This window comes from Chelonia mydas, chromosome 1, assembly GCF_015237465.2.
Source record: "Chelonia mydas isolate rCheMyd1 chromosome 1, rCheMyd1.pri.v2, whole genome shotgun sequence".
In the NCBI taxonomy this organism is placed as follows: Eukaryota; Metazoa; Chordata; order Testudines; family Cheloniidae; genus Chelonia; species Chelonia mydas.
Genome location: NC_057849.1, coordinates 210,988,451 through 211,006,884, shown reverse-complemented (window position 1 = coordinate 211,006,884; position 18,434 = coordinate 210,988,451). Strand labels below are relative to the sequence as shown.

Sequence of the window (18,434 nt, the reverse complement as noted above, 5' to 3'; positions counted from 1 at the left end):
CTAATCTTCTATGATTGTATGACTGCTTCCTATACTCTGGTTCCCCTCCTCACTCTGGGTGTGCCAGCCCCAAGAATCCTCCTCCCAGAGAATAACTACAGATTATCTCCCTGCAGCCCCCAAACACTCCTCCCTCTTCCCAGGGCATGACTGCTGTCTGCCTTACTGCAGTCTTTCCCAACAGCCCCAAGTGGAGCCACCTTCCTGGCTTTATAGGTCCCACCTCTTCCTGAACAGGTGAGACTCTCTCTAACCAGCTGATTCCGGCCTAAACCTCCACCATTTGCAGCATAATTAGCTGATTGGGCCCACCTGGCCCAACCCAGCTCTTACAGGCCTAGTGTGGGGAGCTCACCCCATCACACAGGGCTACCCAGAATAACTCTGGGGATCTCTGTCTTCTCATTCAGTTATTCTTCTCTGTTAGAATCCAGACAGTCCACAGATACAGGATCTTTCTTTGAATCCATATTTATATCTTCTTCTCACATAAGAACATAAGAAAACAAGCTCACAGAAAACAAGCTGACAATCTACCCAGGTGGGCTTTTCCTTTGATGACAGGGAGTGAGAAATGCACTTAGATTTTTGACCTCAGACCTTATTCATAATGGCTATTTCCTTTGAAATTAGCATTTTCTGTTAAAGTCCTTAAATCCTCCGCATTTCACAAAATTTATTTGATGTGTTATTTAGCTACACGTGTATTTATCATGTAAATGTCTGGCATTACATTATGACAGGAATAGACACGCAAAAACAATACCCATAACGTTCCACTAGTTTTCATAAAGTTTAAACATCTGAATACACACGTATACATCTAACCATTACTTTAATCTACACAAGTGAACTGATCTAAATACACTCTAGCATGACCTGGTCAGCCAGTGTCACCCCCTCCCCATTCTGTAACAATTGAAAAGAATATTTGGTTTTGGGTAAATTAATTGCCTAATAATTCCTTGAACATCTTGATGCTAATCATTTAAGAGTTGTTTGAAAATATTCAAGATTTTGAGTAGGGGCTGTTTCCGCTAACCCTTACTCTCACAAATAGCTCTGACCCATATGACGAGTCCCTTAAGGATTACTCCAATATATAAGGAATTCAGAATTAGGCCCTTACACTCACATGCTGTTTATCAATAGTGCTCTGTAAAAAGTATTCCTCATTTCTTTACTCAGCTTTTCTCCTTTTCTGTGTTTCTTGTTAGAGACAGATTTTAAAAAGCATTTCAATATCTCAGCCATTGTAGCATCATCATTGATTTGCATGGAAGCTATTTAATAATCATCATATTGCATATTAACAGCTGGGATCTATCCCTGCAGGAAGCAGGCGGATCAGACTGGTGAATGGGGCAGGTCGCTGTGCTGGGAGAGTGGAGATTTATTACAATGGCAGCTGGGGGACGGTCTGTGATGATTCCTGGGATCTGTCAGACTCCAATGTGGTTTGCAAACAACTGGGATGTGGACGCGCCATCAATGCAACTGTCTCTGCTCATTACGGGGAAGGATCCGGGCAGATCTGGCTGGATGATGTGAACTGCTCTGGAAATGAATCCGATCTTTGGGACTGTATTTCCAGGGGCTGGGGCCAGCACAACTGCAGACACAAAGAGGACGCAGGAGTTCTCTGCTCAGGTCTGGTCCGGGAATGCTCACGTGAGCCTGGTTACCAGGGATTTAATGGAGGGGGCAGACATTTGAGGAGAGAGTTGAGAAGGATAAAGCCTCTCCCTCACTATCTTTTCTATAGGGTGCCCATACAGAGCGTTTTGGCCAGGACACTCTCTTTTTTAAGCCTGCCCTGGCCATCCCGACTGTTTTGGCAAAACTGGGCATTACTCTCATTTCCTCTTGCCAACGGATCACGATTTGGGAAGAGCAAATTGGACACATGCACAGTTTTGCAAAAAAGTGGGATGCGCCCCCTAGTGGAGTGCGGAGGAACATGTGGGGGGAGGAGGGGCAGTGGCAACGCTAGCCCAGCGTGGGAGGACAGCAGGGTCTTGGGCCGCTGTGCGCGCGGGATGGAAGAATGGGGCCTCGCGCTGACCCTGCACGGGTGGGTGGCAGGGGGGCTCAGGCTGGCCCACGTGCTGAGGGGATAGGGGAACCTCAGGCTGTCCCTGTGTAGGTGGGAGGTAGGGTGCGTTCAGGCTGGCCCCACGTGTCGGGGGGGAGAGGAAGGGAGGTTTCGGGGTTGGGCCCCCCGTGGGGTGTTCCATTTTCCATTTGAGAAAATATGGTCACTCTACTCTTCTACCTACCAACTGGGGTCATGATTAGAAAGTCACCATTTCCCATCGGTTCCCACCCAGGAGTATTGGAGATATCGCAGCATTTCTCTAGTGTTGGCAGGGCAGTCACTGCTGTATTGCAGGTGTCTGTGTGTGTAACTGCTGGGAACTGGTGACTTTTCAGAGGTGACCATTGTATTTCTAATAGGCCCATGGTGTCCAGGAGAGTCTCTCATTCTTAGAGTGATTCTCTCTGACACTTGCTCCCCCAGAATGATGTGGCTATACTTTTGGGATGAGCAATCGCTGGGATTTCACGCTTCACACCAGTTCATTTCAGAATCAGATGATTTAAATTCCCTTTTTGTGCACTTCCTTCTAGAATTCACGGATTTGAGGCTGGTGAGCGACCGTGATTGTGCTGGGCGGCTGGAGGTTTTCTACAATGGGACGTGGGGCAGTGTTTGCTCCAATCAGATGTCTGGAGTCACCCCAGCAATTGTCTGCAAACAGCTGAACTGTGGGGATAGAGGGCAGGTTGCAAGAGACTTGGCATATGGAGCAGGTTCTGGTCCCACATGGCTGGACCATGTTGCATGCAGTGAGCAGCACAGGTCCCTTTGGCAGTGCCCGTCAGGCATATGGAAACAGCAGTCCTGTGATAACCGAGCAGAAGAGACCCATATTTCTTGCAGTGGTAATTCTGAAACTCTGTGCACAGACATGCACACACCCACTCCATCATTTACTCATTGAAAGGGTGTGATAGAAATTTTAAATGTATTTACTTTTCAGTAGAGACAGTTTTACATTCACAGTAGTGACAGACATATTTTCATTGTCAATTCTCAATACAGCACCTGGAAAACAAAATGGGAGTTATTCATACAAGCTGTGTGTTACATGGTGCAATCACCTAGTGAGAGCCTACAAATGCCCGTAGGCACGGGAACTTGGGGTGCAAGGGGTTAATCAGTTTGCAGGGGTCCCGGCTGCTGGCCCCGTGCTCCACCGCTGGTCCCAGATACGGGGTCCCACTACTAGCGCCACAAGGTGTGGTCCCAGCCTGAGTCACCTTACCCCGATCCACAGCCCAGTCCTGGCCTCAACTCGGGGGAGAGGGAGCACAGACAGGGTAAGAAGGGGCAAGGTAAAAAGTTTGGGGACCAGACTTTCAGCACCCCAACTGTAAAAATTGTTCCAGCACCACTGCAAATGCCTCCCATTAGCGAGCATCATTTGGGAATCTCTGTGGCTGTACTTTTGGGATGAACAATCAGAGATGGGCCCAATGTCAGTGAGCAGGACGTGAGTGGTCATGCTGAGTGGTTGGAGCAGGAGTCATATCCAGTGGTTAGAGCAGGAGCTGGTAGCCAGAAATTGGAGCCAAGGGTCAGAGCCAGAGGCCAGAGCCGAAGGCAGAAATCGGAGCTCAGGGTCAGGACCAGGTTACCTGGAGCAAGGCAAGGGGTAAGTCTGGGGTCAAGGCAACAGCAAGACTGTGAACAAGACAGGAAAATGAGGTATCTTAGCTGTGGGAAATGCTCTGAGCAGTTGCTGAATGCTGGTGTGGCTGCTGGACTCAAGAGCTGGACTGCTGACCACTCAGGCAGTATGACCAGTCAGGCAGCCTAATACAGTCCAGCTGCGCTCGTTAAGTTGCCTGGAGACTAGCTCTGCTGCAGCCCCTGCTTCCTGACACCCAGGCTGTGAAATCTGGGTCAGGATCAGAATTCCTAAAACGTGGGTCTGTGCGTGTAGGTGAGAGTTTGTTTCAGATCTAAAGTCTCATTTAGTCCTTGTAACCAGGGCGCAGACTCACCAGCGGTGCCTGCTGCTGGTTGTCCTTGGGATTTAGCTTTCCAGCCGCCGGAGCGCCCTCTTCAGGCCAGTGTCTCGCCTTGCTGCTGGCTCCCATGTCCCTTCCAGGACCCTGCTGCCCCTTTCACTGAGTGCTGCCCCCTGGCAGTACCCCACAGTTCTGGGTCTCCCCCTCCCACGGGAACCCCCCCCACCCACTATCCCTACCTCATCTCAGTCGTAGGCTCCTGCTACTCACCAGCTAGCCCCTGCACCCTGAGGCAGACTGCAGTATGAGCCACTCATCACCAGCAAGGTTGGGTTTGGACCTGCTGCCTACCTGTGGCTGCCCCTGCAACCCCTGTACCTAACAGACCTTACCAGGCCCGCTGCCTGGGGCTTTCCTTGGCTGGAGCTCCCCAGCTCCCTTGGCCTTTCCCCAATCCTGCTCTAAACTAGGTCCTCTATTCAGGTCTTTGCAGCCAGGTCCCTCCATCTCAGAGCTAGAGGAACCTAGAGAGTGGTCTCTCTTGGCTTCTGGCTCACAGCCTTTATAGAGCCAGCTGGGCCCTGATTCGGGCGTGGCCCCCAGCTGCTGCCACTTCCCCCAGTCAGCTGGGGTTTTACTTCCTTCCCCAGCCCCAGCCCTCTGCAGGGCTTTTCCAACCCCTTCAGGGCTGGAGCGGGCGCCCACTTCCCATTACCCAATAGGTACAGTCCTCAATTATAATACCACTATTTCCTGTCTCTGGATCCTCACAACAATGTGGGTGTGTTTCAGCTGACAGATCTGTTTACCTTCAAACAGGGTCAAGAGCAGCTGTACACAGGGTGGATGGAACAGACTCAGATACCCTCAAACGCGCACACACCAGCAGCGAGCTGAATAAAGATTTCAACATCCAGAGAATCCACTGAGGAACGAATCCATTAGCTATGAAACAAAATAGATTTTAGATTTAAGTTTATAAAATTGCTGAAATTTACGGGTTTAATATACAGATAAGCCCTACTCTCTCCTACATCATACACTCTTCTTGGTCCGTTCACTTAATCATTTTCTCTGCATAGGAGAAAAAGAGAAACCACCTCAGACCCTGTTTGCCGAATGCCCGAACTCGACAAGCTGCACAGGTATTTCTGCTTCTCACTGTCTCACTCTCGGTCCCGAAGGAGTTTCCCAGCTGTCCCAGTAACATATGATGTTTCTGCATTTCCAGATCAGGAGAAGTTACGTGTCATGGGAGGAGAGGACAGATGCTCAGGGAGAGTGGAGGTTTGGTACCGTGGCTTCTGGGGAACAGTCTGTGATGAATCCTGGGATATGGCGGATGCTAACGTTGTGTGTAAACAACTGGGCTGTGGATCTGCTGTACCAGTCCCAGGCGAGGCTGCATTCGGTGAGGGGACTGGTCCCATCTGGGTAGAAACGTTGAATTGCAGAGGGACAGAGTCATCTCTCTGGGACTGTCCTGCCAAGCCCTGGGGTGAGAGCAACTGTGGTCACAAGGAAGATGTTGCAGTGAATTGCTCAGGTGAGTGACAGGAGATGTTTCTGCTACATGCTCTAATTTTCTGGAAGGAGGATGGGTCCAATTACCTGGTCACAGGCCAGGCCCTCCGATCTCCTGTGTGCAGAAGCATCATGGATGCTGTGGGGTGGAAGCTTTGTGGGACCATATTGGCTCAGACATCAGCCCACATAACCCCTGCATCCATCACAGACCCCAGTGTGCTGGTTTGTTACTAGTCAGCATAGGGGGACGTGGGCCCTAAATCACTAACATACAGACCCTGTGCTGCTCTGAGGGAGTTTGTAGAAGTGATGTCTGGAGATCTGAGGGGGACGCTACCCAGTGACAAACACATCAGCTCCCCCTCGCTCCAGACTCCAACTCTCCTCCCTTTCGCTTTGCAGGTGTGACAGAGACGACAGCATCACTGAGTAGAACAGGTAAAACATCCCCCGCTCCCATCAAGAGTTAAAATTTACCTGGTGCTGGGTCACAGAGGATGAGCTGCAAGCTGTAGCCTAAGGACAGGAGCTCCTTGCCATGAGTAAGCAGGGGAATGGTCCCGCTATTGTGGGGAACTTTCCTGACTTATACACTACCCCAGTGAAATGGGCTAGCGAAGGGATCTGAGTCCTCGTTCCCCCTTCCTTTACCCAGAGGCCTGCCTGACCTCAAGGGCTCCCCTTCCACACTTCTGTCTGGCAGAGTCCTCGTAACCCCGACAAGGCTGGGCCCAGGATTCCTGGGGGGTCGACCCCCAACCTTGCCGTGGTCACTTAGGGCAGGGGCTAAGGTGTCCCCACTCCCAGGTGCTCTCTCTGCACTGGATGCTTCCCTGACCCACTGATCGTTATGTGCAGTTCAAAGGAAATACAGTGTATTAAACAGCAATCGATTTAAAACAAAATAAGGGAAAAGTGGGAAAGGTTAAAGGAAAACACGTCACCCTGCTCTGTGGCACGGGGACGTCACAACCAGCGTCTCTGGACTGTAAGGGAAGTTCAGTCTGTTCCTCACACGTCCCAGGCCTCCTGCCCAGACCCTGGCTGTGCTGCAGGGATACTGCGGGTCGGACGCTTGCTCTGGGGGTGGTCACACGCCTTCAGGCTGAAGGTGGCAGGACCCTTCTTCCCAGCATCGCCCCCGCCCAGTCGGGGTTACGATCCCCCTCCAAGTCTGGCCTGCCAGGCCTCTTGGCTGGGGGCGTCTCCCTGCTCTGGGCCCGCTGCCCAGGGTCCCCCTCGCTCTCCTCAGCTCCTCACCGCGCCTGGCTTCAGACTGCTCCAGCCCCAGCCCCAGCCCCAGCTCCTGCTCCTGCTCCACTCTGCCTCAGCGCTGCTGCTGCTCTGCCTCCAGCTCCCTGGGCTGCTTTTCCTGCCCCTCCAGATCTGGTTGCTGCAGCTCTGCTCCCAGCACAGGTCTCCTGTGACTCTGCTCCCAGCACTGACCTGCTCCCCCGGGCTGCTTCTCTGGTTCTCTCTGGATCTGGCGCGGCTCTGCTCCGCAGCTCAGCTCACGCCCCTGCTCTCTCCATAGCTCAGCCCCACTCTGTCTGACCCAGGCAAATCCAGCTCACAGGCAGGACAGGACCCACCTTGTCCTCCTGACTCCCTGATTAGCCTGCCCGCCCTGTCAATCAGGCTGACTTGGGGCATTGGCCTCTCCCCATTGTTCCTGGGGACTGTCAGTCTCAGGGTCCTGCTTTCCTATCAACCCTTCCCCTTCCTTCTGGTCCTGGGAGCTAGCCAACGGAAACACCCCCACTGAGTTTTAGGAAGGGGCCAACAGTCCCCTTACACATGGCCTGTGAAATCTAGGGGCGAATGACACCTGGGTGGGAGTTGCAGGCCGTGCTGAGCCAGAGGATTCCTGTCTGCTGGCTCCAGCTGACAGGGCAGGGCCCATGATTTAAACTGCAGCCTGTGAGCTGCCCCCATGGCACACAGACTGTGTCCCAGCCCGTTACCCTGATGTCCTGGGCCCTGCAATGAGTGACTGGGGAGCTCCCTGGGCCCCCTGGATTCTCACAGGATAATCCCTCCCTCTTCCATGTTCATTTCCATCCAGCTCCCCCGCGCCGCCCTCCGACCGACAGTGGAAGAGTCACGGTGCCCGTGGTCATCTGTATTATCCTGGGAGCCCTGCTCTGCCTGGTCTTAATCATTCTGGGGGCTCAGGTGCGAAGTGCCAGGGCAGAGCGCAGAGGTGGGTCCTGCTTGGTGTCACTGTGTGAAATGCCTCTGAAATAGCAGGTGGAGCTGTGCCTAAGGGGGGTGGGGCGTTGGCAGTGTAGTGGAAGGTTAAATTGTATTATACTGTTCAGCCACGAAGTGGTGTTGCATGTAACAACTTACATTCGCGAACCTCAGCCATGCCTGGCAGAGTATTAAGGGATCTTATTGTGAATACATCTGTTGAATATCTCTCCGGAAAGGAAGCTCTGTAGCCAGTCCATATCTGATACAGAAGCCTGACCTGCTTATAGCAGCCTTGCCACCTACCATGTCCAAGGTGTATGTGACATGGTGCCCTAAGTTAAGCAGTGCCAGAGGAGAAGAAAAACAGAAGGAAGAGAGCAACAGAAGTTGCAGACAGAAGGAGGAGCAATGAAGGATGGAGACAGGAAAAAAAAGCAACACAGGTTGCAGGATTTCATCAACATCCCCCTCTTCGTTGACCAGAGAACTTCAGCTTTGACAAACCTTCACAACTGACAGACTAGAAGCAGCATTTTGCAAGATTTCAGATTGCTACAAAACTCCATAAGGAAACTGAAGCTATACAGGTATGGTGTTTACTTTGTGCTATTTGGAAGCAAGCAGAGCATTTCTTTCAACCTTTGATTTTCCTGAAGACAGGCACAAAGATGACTGTGAAAGGGTTCTGGCTTTGTTTGATGCGTACTTTATACACTGGAACCTCAAAGTTACAGAACTGACCAGTGAACCACACACCTCATTTGGAACTGGAAGTACACAACCAGGCAGCACCAGAGACCAAAAAAAGAAAGAAAGAAAAAAAAAGGAAATACAGTACAGTAGTGTCTTAAATGTAAACGACTAAAAAAATTAAAGGGAAAGGTTAAAAAAAGATTTGACAAGGTAAAGAAACTGTTTCTGTGTTTGTTTCATTTAAACTAAGATGGTTAAAAGCAGCATTTTTCTTCTGCATAGTAAAGTGTCAAAGCTGTATTAAGTCAATGTTCAGTTGTAAACTTTTGAAAGAACAACCATAATATTTTGTTCCGAGTTATGAATGTTTCAGAGTTATGAACAACCTCTATTCCAACGTGTTTGTAATTCTGAGGTTCTGCTGTACCCTCAGAGAAATGTGGTTTATGAAAGGGCATGTTTTCACCAGAGAATTTAAGGACTAGGGGAAAATGTTGAATAGTTTATAAGAGCTCTGCATGCCTTGGCTGAAAACTGTGATTCAGGAACAGCAAACATGAAAACATCAGAGAGAGGCTGGTTATTGGGTTAACAGATAAAAATCCTTCACAGGAGCTACAATTCAAAATAGACTTCACCCTACACACTGCTATTCAAATGGATTAGAAGCTGTTAACAAACACAGCCTGAATGAAACAAGTTAATACCATAAAACTGGTGAGGTAAAGAGGGAGAACTCCCTGGCTAAGAGGAACAAATTCCACTCAAACATTCAGGATATATTAAATGCATGAAACATGGACTTTTTGCAGTTGTTTGCCACATGAACGCAGTCAGGGAATTGATTCATATTCCAGACAGACAATCAAGAGCTATTGTTTCTTGGATCTATCCTGTGTGAAGATACAGAGCCTGCCTGGAGAGTGAAACTGATCATTCAGAGAAACACTATGGACTTTAAAATGGACTTAGGAGCAGATGTAACAGTCATCTCAGAAGGGCCTTACAATCACCTTCAGCCCCTCCCAGAGATGAAGTTACCTGCTACAGCTCTGACTAACACTGGAGGCATTCTGAATTGCATGGGACAGTTCACCACAGAAATCTCTTTCAAAGAGAAAAACTTCTCATTCAGAGTGCATGTGATCAAAGACCAACAGCGTTCTCCACCTCAGTGTGGCAGCCATGATGGGCCTCATGAGAAAAGTGGAAGAACTAGAAAGATGGGTATTTGAAAGGAGACCCAGTACAAATAAACTCAAGATAAAATGCTGGAGCATGCAGTGTACCTCAGAAAGAACAATCAACAGAGCAAACTCTACAGATGGCAGATGCAGAACAAGAGGAAGAAAACTCAGAGATTCCAAACAGGCCTCAGGCAGTCATTGCTACTGATGGAAAGACAGATGACCAAGTTGTTACGTGTTTGGGTTGGGTAATTAGAAAACTAGTACCACTGAGCGATGTTAGGGCTTTTTCCCTCGCCCCTCTCTTGGTTCTTATCATGCAATCAGAAAGCAGAAGACCATAGTCCAAGTGCAGGCAATGCAATATTTAGTGGGGTTAATCAGGCAAGCATATCCATAGCTCTGTATGCCACAGAGTTTTCCCTGTCCTTTTTCCCACCTTCTTTTTCTTAGCAGGTTTAATTATATCCCTTGGTCCCACCCCTTACAATTTATGGTCATGTTCCGTTTTGGAGGATCGTAGTATGGGGACTTTGGTACCACCTCTTTTTTACCCTACGGGTGGGGTAAGGAGTAAGGTTATATTTCAACCAGGGTCACCTTTTCTCTGGCTTTTTAGTGTTTCTTATGTTTGCCCACCCTCCTGCCCGCTCCTCCCGTCTGGTTGCTTGACCTTGCCTTGAGATAAGGGTTGAGGCAGTCTTCAAGTATACGCTTGTATATTAAACTCCCACCATTCCCAGCAACAATTTAACTCTTTTCCTTATTTCTTTTCATTGTGCTATAAACCCCATCTGGAAGCAACACACAGTGTTTTCATTCTTTGTTCATACATATTAGTAAGGAGGATATAAAAGTATCAAAAGTCAAACCCAAAATTTTATCCTAGGCTAAGAGACAAACCTATATACTAACAAGAGACACTTAATAGACTGATCTGTGCTCAACTATAAAGATACCATGATAACGTAAATGTTGTAAATGGTAGGAATGTAGAACGCAAAGGGGGAGACGTAATGGCAGGCTAACCTGTATTATACTATTCAGCCACTAGGTGACACTGTGTGTAATATACCTTGTTTAAACTAACTTCAGCCATACCTGTCGGAGTATTAAGGTATCTTATGGTGAACACATCTGGTGTGTACCTCTCTTGCACGGAAGCTCTGTAGCCAGTGCATGTCTGGTACAGAAGTCTGGCCTGCTAGTAGCAGCCCTGTAACCTGCACAAGGTGTGCATGTCAGGGAGAGCTTTGTGGGGGATCCAGGGACCATCTTAAGTCCTGTCATATCTAATATCTTCAGCTATGATCTGGCCATGGAAATGAACAGCACAGCAGTGACACTTGCAGATGACACTACATTGGGAGGAGTTGCAACTAGTGGGGACGACAGAGAAATAATACAAAGGGGAAATGCAGTGGTCCCTTGCTCTCAAGTGGAGAGGGAGGCTGCATCCTCTCACTGTGTCAGGCAGCAGCACTCAGGCTCGGGTCCCACTTGCTGGGCCGATCTGTAAGCAGTCTAGAGTTCGCAGCCTCCTGTCAGAGCTGCCGCCAATCAAGAGTCTAGAGCCCTGGCGTTCTAGGCAGGGTGGAGTATAAACAGTCTTTAGTCCACAGCATCCTGGCTGGGACAGCCAGCAGTTCATGGTTGATAAGGGAAGCTCTGGCCCTCTGGGCAGCGCAGAGTGGGAAGCAGGTTTTGCCTAAGCCTCTTGGCTAAGGCAGGCAGCAAAGACACAGTCTGGGGCTCTGGCTCTTTGGGTGGGGAAGAGCAGGGAGCTCCAAACAGTCTAGGGATTCAGGCCCTCAGGCAGGGCAGAGCACCAAACAGACAGTTTTGATGACCTGGCTCTGGCCGACAGCAGACCTCTTGGCCTAACGTGGGGAGGCTGCCACCCCAGGGATGGGATTGGCAGCACTGGATGAGGGGACCTTGGCGCACCCTACTCCACTGCGTCCCAGCCCAGGGCCCAAACACTGGCGGACTGTTCCACCACTGGGTCAGCAGGGATCCAGCTAAAACATGTTGACTCGGGTTTTGACAGTGTAATGGGACCAAAGTCCAGTTTCCTTGGGCTACTTCCTACCAGCGTCTGGGTGAGGGGTTCCATAGTGCCCGGGTCCTTGGTCTCGTTGGGGTACTTGGCCGATGGCAGTGCCGGCAATTTCTCTCCAGGGTCGGTCTCCTTTGGGGACAGGATGCTGTCTGGTGCAGGTCCAACTCCAGAATTCTGCAGCAGGCTGGAGACTTCTGTCTCCTTCCCTAGCTCCCACTCCAATGAGATGCAAGGCCCTCCCTTTATACTTCCTGTCCTGCCCTGGTAATTCCGGTGACAGGGGCAGGGCAGGTTTGGCTCCGCCCACCAGAGGGAGTGTAGTGGTCCCTCACTCTAAAGTGGGGAGGGAGGCCACTCCGCCTCACTGGAGAAAATAATACAAAGAGACTTCAAGTATTCTTAGAAAAATAACATGTTGAGATTCCATTTAGAAAAGTACAAGAAAATCCATGTGAGGGAAAGATCCGGAATAGAGAGATACAGCAGGAGGGAGGGTACGAGGAAGGAGAAATGCTGCAAAAGAGCTTAGGTGATAATGGCCAAAGAGATCAGACAGTTCGACTAGGCATTTAGGGCATATCTACACTGCAGTGAGAGGTGTGACTGCAGCACATGTAGAAATACCCAAGCCAGCTTTTACCTAGCTCGGTGAAAGCTCGCTGGCATAACAACAGCAGTGTAGTTGCGTCAGCGTGGCTGTGACATGGGCTAGCCACTGGAGTGTGCACCCAGGCTCCTAGACGAGGTTGTACATGGAAGGTCAGCCTGTGCTGCTGTGTGTGCTGACACAGCCATGTGGCTAGCTAGCTCAAAGCCAGCTCAGATGTGTTTATGCGTGCTGCAATCACTCCTCCAGATTGCCATGTAGATTTACCCTTATATAAGAACATAAAAACAGCCATAGTGGATCAGACCAAAAGTCCATCTAGCCCAGTATCCTGTCTTCCAACAGTGGCCAATGCCAGGCACTTCAGAGGGAATGAACAGAACAGGTAATCATCAAGTGATCCATCCACTGTCACCCATTCCCAGCTTCTGGCAAACAGAGGCTAACGACACCATCCCTGCCCGTCCTGGCTAATAGCCATTGATGGACCTATCCTCCATGAATTTATCTAGTTCTTTTTTGAACCGTGTTATACTCTTGTCCTTCACAACATCCTCTGGGAAAGAGTTCCACAGGCATTGACTGTGTGTTGTGTGAAGAAATACTTCCTTTTGTTTGTTTTAACCCTGCTGCCTATTAATTTCATTTGGTGACCCCAAGTTCTTGTGTTATGAGAAGGAGGAAATAACACTTCCTTATTTACTTTCTCCACACCAGTCACGATTTTATAGTTTAATATCCCCCCTTAATCATCTCTTTTTCAAGCTGAAAAGTCCCAGTTTTATTAATCTCTCCTCATATGGCAGCTGTTCCATACCCCTAACCATTTTTGTTGCCCTTTTCTGAACCTTTTCAAATTTCAGTATATCTTTTTTGAGATGGGGTGACCACATCTACACGCAGTACTCAAGATGTAGGTGTACCATGGATTTAGATCCAGGCAACATGATATTTTCTGTCTTATTATTTATCCCTTTCCAAATGATTAACAAAATTCTGTTAGCTTTTTTCACTGCCACTGCACATTGAGTGGGTGTTTTCAGAGAACTATCCACAATGACTCCAAGATCTTTCTTGAGTGGTAACAGCCAATTTAGACCCCATCATTTTATATCTATAGTTGGGATTATGTTTTCCGACGTGCATTACTTTGTGTTTATCAACATTGAATTTCTTCTGCCACTGTGTTGCCCAGTCACGCAGTTTTGTGAGACCCCAGTGTATTTTTCGCAGTCTGCTTTGGACTTAACTATCTTGACTAGTTTTGTATCATCGGCAAATTTTGCCACCTCCCTGTTTACCCCTTTTTCCAGAGCATTTATGAATATGTTGATCAGCACTGGTCCCAGTACAGACCCCTGGGAGTCACGACTATTTACCTCTCTCTGTTCTGAAAACTGACCCTTTATTTCTTCCCCTTTTTTCCCTATCTTTTACTCAGTCACTGATCCATGAGAGGACCTTCCCCCTTATCCCATGACAGATTACTTTTCTTAAGAGCCTTTGGTGAGGGACCTTGTCAAAGGCTTTCTGAAAATCTAAGTACACTATATCCACTGGATCCCCCTCGTCCACATGCTTGTTGACCCCCTCAGAGAATCCAAAAGGATTGGTGAGGCACGATTTCCCTTGACAACAACCATGTTGACTCTTCCCCAACAAATCATGTTCATCTATGTGTCTGCTCATTCTGTTTTTTACTGTAGTTTAAACGAATTTGCCTGGTTCTGTAGTTTGGGTTACTGGCCTGTAATTGCTGGGATTGCTTCTTGAGCCTTTTTAAAAAATTTGCATCACATTAGCTATCCTCCAGTCTTCTGGTACAGAAATTGATTTAAATGATAGGTTACAGACTACAGTTAGTAGTTCTGCAATTTCACATTTGAGTTCCTTCAGAGCTCTTGGGTGAATACCATCTGGTTCTGGTGACTTATTACTGTTTAAAGAAAAGGAGTACTTGTGGCACCTTAGAGACTAACCAATTTATTTGAGCATAAGCTTTCGTGAGCTACAGCTCACTTCATCAGATGCATACTGTGGAAAGTGTAGAAGATCTTTTTATACACACAAAGCATGAAAAAATACCTCCTCCCACTCCACTCTCCTGCTGGTAATAGCTTATCTAAAGTGATCACTCTCCTTACAATGTGTATGATAATCAAGTTGGACCATTTCCAGCACAAATCCAGGTTTTCTCACCCCCCACCCCTCCCCACCTCCCCCCACCCCACACACACAAACACACTCTCCTGCTGGTAATAGCTTATCTAAAGTGACCACTCTCCTTACAATGTGTATGATAATCAAGGTGGGCCATTTCCAGGACAAATCCAGGGTTTAACAAGAACGTCCGGGGCGGGGGGGTAGGAAAAAACAAGGGGAAATAGGTTACCTTGCATAATGACTTAGCCATTCCCAGTCTCTATTCAAGCCTAAGTTAATTGTATCCAATTTGCAAATGAATTCCAATTCAACAGTTTCTCGCTGGAGTCTGGATTTGAAGTTTTTTTGTTGTAATATAGCAACTTTCATGTCTTTAATCGCGTGACCAGAGAGATTGAAGTGTTCTCCGACTGGTGTATGAATGTTATAATTCTTGACATCTGATTTGTATCCATTTATTCTTTTACGTAGAGACTGTCCAGTTTGACCAATGTACATGGCAGAGGGGCATTGCTGACACATGATGGCATATATCACATTGGTGGATGTGCAGGTGAACGAGCCTCTGATAGTGTGGCTGATGTGATTAGGCCCTATGATGGTGTCCCCTGAATAGATATGTGGGCACAGTTGGCAACGGGCTTTGTTGCAAGGATAGGTTCCTGGGTTAGTGGTTCTGTTGTGTGGTATGTGGTTGCTGGTGAGTATTTGCTTCAGGTTGGGGGGCTGTCTGTAGGCAAGGACTGGCCTGTCTCCCAAGATTTGTGAGAGTTTTGGGTCATCCTTCAGGATAGGTTGTAGATCCTTAATAATGCATTGGAGGGGTTTTAGTTGGGGGCTGAAGGTGATGGCTAGTGGCGTTCTGTTATTTTCTTTGTTAGGCCTGTCCTGTAGTAGGTGACTTCTGGGAACTCTTCTGGCTCTATCAATCTGTTTCTTCACTTCCATGGGTGGGTATTGTAGTTGTAAGAATGCTTGATAGAGATCTTGTAGGTGTTTGTCTCTGTCTGAGGGGTTGGAGCAAATGCGGTTGTATCGCAGAGCTTGGCTGTAGACAATGGATCGTGTGGTGTGGTCAGGGTGAAAGCTGGAGGCATGTAGGTAGGAATAGCCGTCAGTAGGTTTCCGGTACAGGGTGGTGTTTATGTGACCATCGTTTATTAGCACTGTAGTGTCCAGGAAGTGGATCTCTTGTGTGGACTGGATCAGGCTGAGGTTGATGGTGGGATGGAAATTGTTGAAATCATGGTGGAATTCCTCAAGGGCTTCTTTTCCATGGGTCCAGATGATGAAGATGTCATCAATATAGCACAAGTAGAGTAGGGGCATTAGGGGACAAGAGCTGAGGAAGCGTTGTTCTAAATCAGCCATAAAAATGTTGGCATACTGTGGGGCCATGCAGGTACCCATAGCAGTGCCGCTGATCTGAAGGTATACATTGTCACCAAATGTAAAATAGTTATGAGTAAGGACAAAGTCACAAAGTTCAGCCACCAGGTTAGCCGTGACATTATCGGGGATAGTGTTCTTGACGGCTTGTAGTCCATCTTTGTGTGGAATGTTGGTGTAGAGGGCTTCTACATCCATAGTGGCCAGGATGGTATTATCAGGAAGATCACCGATGGATTGTAGTTTCCTCAGGAAGTCAGTGGTGTCTCGAAGGTAGCTGGGAGTGCTGGTAGCGTAGGGCCTGAGGAGGGAGTCTACACAGCCAGACAATCCTGCTGTCAGGGTGCCAATGCCTGAGATGATGGGGCGCCCAGGATTTCCAGGTTTATGGATCTTGGGTAGTAGATAGAATAACCCAGGTCGGGGTTCCAGGGGTGTGTCTGTGCGGATTTGATGTTGTGCTTTTTCAGGGAGTTTCTTGAGCAAGTGCTGTAGTTTCTTTTGGTAACTTTCAGTGGGATCAGAGGGTAATGGCTTGTAGAAAGTGGTGTTGGAGAGCTGCCGAGTAGCCTCTTGTTCATATTCCGACCTATTCATGATGACAACAGCACCTCCTTTGTCAGCCTTTTTGATTATGATGTCAGAGTTGTTTCTGAGGCTGTGGATGGCATTGTGTTCCGCACGGCTGAGGTTATGGGGCAAGTGATGCTGCTTTTCCACAATTTCAGCCCGTGCACGTCGGCGGAAGCACGTCGGTGGGCCATTACCAGCAGGAGAGTGTGTTTGTGTATGTGTGTGTGTGGGGGGGGGGGTGAGAAAACCTGGATTTGTGCTGGAAATGGTCCAACTTGATTATCATACACACATTGTAAGGAGAGTGATCACTTTAGATAAGCTATTACCAGCAGGAGAGTGGGGTGGGAGGAGGTATTTTTTTCATGCTTTGTGTGTATAAAAAGATCTTCTACACTTTCCACAGTATGCATCCGATGAAGTGAGCTGTAGCTCATGAAAGCTTATGCTCAAATAAATTGGTTAGTCTCTAAGGTGCCACAAGTACTCCTTTTCTTTTTGCAAATACAGACTAACACGGCTGTTACTCTGAAACCTGTTATTACTGTTTAGTTCATCAATTTGTTCCAGAACTTCCTCTCATGACACCTCAATCTGGGACAGTTCCTCAAATTTGTCACCAAAAAAGATAGGTAGATAGTACTTTTCATTTTTAAAGCACTGCACAAATATTAGCTAATTATTCCCCACACAGTCTCTAGGCAGTGCATATACAAGTACTATTTTGCCCTTAGGTGTGAGCACCAGGATAGGAGAGGAATGATTTTGGGTGGTAGTAGGAGTAATAGGATACATTTATGAAGGGACCATTAAGGTTGAATATCAAGATAAACTTAATGACAGTGAAATAGCCAATAGAACAAACATGACAGGGACGTGGTCCCCATCACCTGGGATGCTGAAATCTAAACTGGAGAGAGCAGTGGGAATGTGCTGTAGGAACCAGTCCTGCACTGGACTCGGGGGCAGGGGCTGGATGATCTCATAGGGTTTCCCATCCCTAGCTTCTCTGAGCCTGTGCAAACCCTGCCCTTTGTTTTCAGGCTCCAGAAGACCCTTGGACCCTTTCTCTGAGGCCGTGTACGAGGAGATCGATTATAACCTGATGAGAAAGAAGCAGGAAATGTTTGATCGCTCAGGTCTGTGTGTGTCATTCCTAACAGGGAGAAAATCTAAAGCTCTGACTTAGAGCTAAATCTCTGCAGCCTTCAAGCCTGTGAGTCCTGGATGGCTGTAGATTCTGGGTCTGTGAAGAGACCAGCCAGTTACTGGACTGAGATGAATGAGTTTCCTCCCTAGCAGACTCTGCTAGCCCCATTCTGAGGACAGTCAGGCCCATCTGTACATCCTGCAGCCGTAGGGGGTAATTAGTTATGGGTCAGGAATGTGACTGTTCTCGTCATTTTGACTGAATGTCAATCGGGGGGGAAGATGCTGCTCTCAGTTTAGCACATTGTGGGGCACTCTGAGCATGGTCAGTGCTTCTCCCTGAGGCTACTTCTGAGATCCACATTCTCCTCTCTGCTAATGGTGGGGGTTGGTCACAGACTCTGATCATGGGAGGGGTGTGGCCTTATCTGTCAAAAAGGCGGGGGAGGGGGAGTATCTTCCAGAACAAAATGGGAGTCATGTCCGTGGCTGAGGAGATTTGGACCAGCAGCCTCAGCCATAATTTTCTGCTGGATCAGGCCATGAAGCAGCAACATTCAGGAGGAGAAGATACACATTCCTCTCTAAAGAGATTCTTACACCCTGAGTGTGACTCAAAACAGGCTCCCCAGTTCATGAGAAGGATTTGAATGAAACCCACAGGAGGGGATGCCATGGTAAAAGGCTCACTCAGTTCCTGCCTCACCTCATGAGGTCAATATGGCTGTTCCCAGCATCTTCCCAGTTTGAATTATCCACCCCAAAGCCACATTTAATACAAAAAAACCTGATATTTAGCTTAGAAAGTCTGTGTCAGCCTCTCACCCCTCAGTCGCTGTGAATTCAGCAT

At 48.3% G+C, this 18,434-nt stretch overlaps 1 protein-coding gene and 2 long non-coding RNA genes across 4 annotated transcripts in view; 1 reads left to right on the top strand and 2 right to left on the bottom strand.

The window, feature by feature from the left end:
• LOC102935053 (antigen WC1.1) overlaps positions 1 to 18,434 on the top strand; it is a 256,921-nt gene that overhangs the window by 43,758 nt on the left and 194,729 nt on the right. The window contains exons 7-13 of one of the 2 annotated variants that reach the window (XM_037912370.2): positions 1,336 to 1,650; positions 2,632 to 2,946; positions 5,121 to 5,183; positions 5,270 to 5,584; positions 5,968 to 6,003; positions 7,631 to 7,768; positions 17,479 to 17,574. The exons of the other annotated variant lie outside the window; for it this stretch is intronic. Coding sequence (XP_037768298.1) covers positions 1,336 to 1,650; positions 2,632 to 2,946; positions 5,121 to 5,183; positions 5,270 to 5,584; positions 5,968 to 6,003; positions 7,631 to 7,768; positions 17,479 to 17,574 — 1,278 coding nt within the window. The remainder of the gene's footprint in view (positions 1 to 1,335; positions 1,651 to 2,631; positions 2,947 to 5,120; positions 5,184 to 5,269; positions 5,585 to 5,967; positions 6,004 to 7,630; positions 7,769 to 17,478; positions 17,575 to 18,434) is intronic. 2 annotated transcript variants of the gene reach the window in all.
• On the bottom strand, positions 2,691 to 4,686 carry LOC122461413. The gene is made up of 2 exons (XR_006283289.1): positions 4,309 to 4,686; positions 2,691 to 3,109 (listed from the first exon to the last, which is right to left on the bottom strand). It is a non-coding gene; the product is annotated as an uncharacterized LOC122461413 (long non-coding RNA).
• Positions 3,301 to 4,242, bottom strand: LOC122461502. Its single transcript, XR_006283445.1, has 2 exons — positions 4,072 to 4,242; positions 3,301 to 3,702 (listed from the first exon to the last, which is right to left on the bottom strand). It is a non-coding gene; the product is annotated as an uncharacterized LOC122461502 (long non-coding RNA).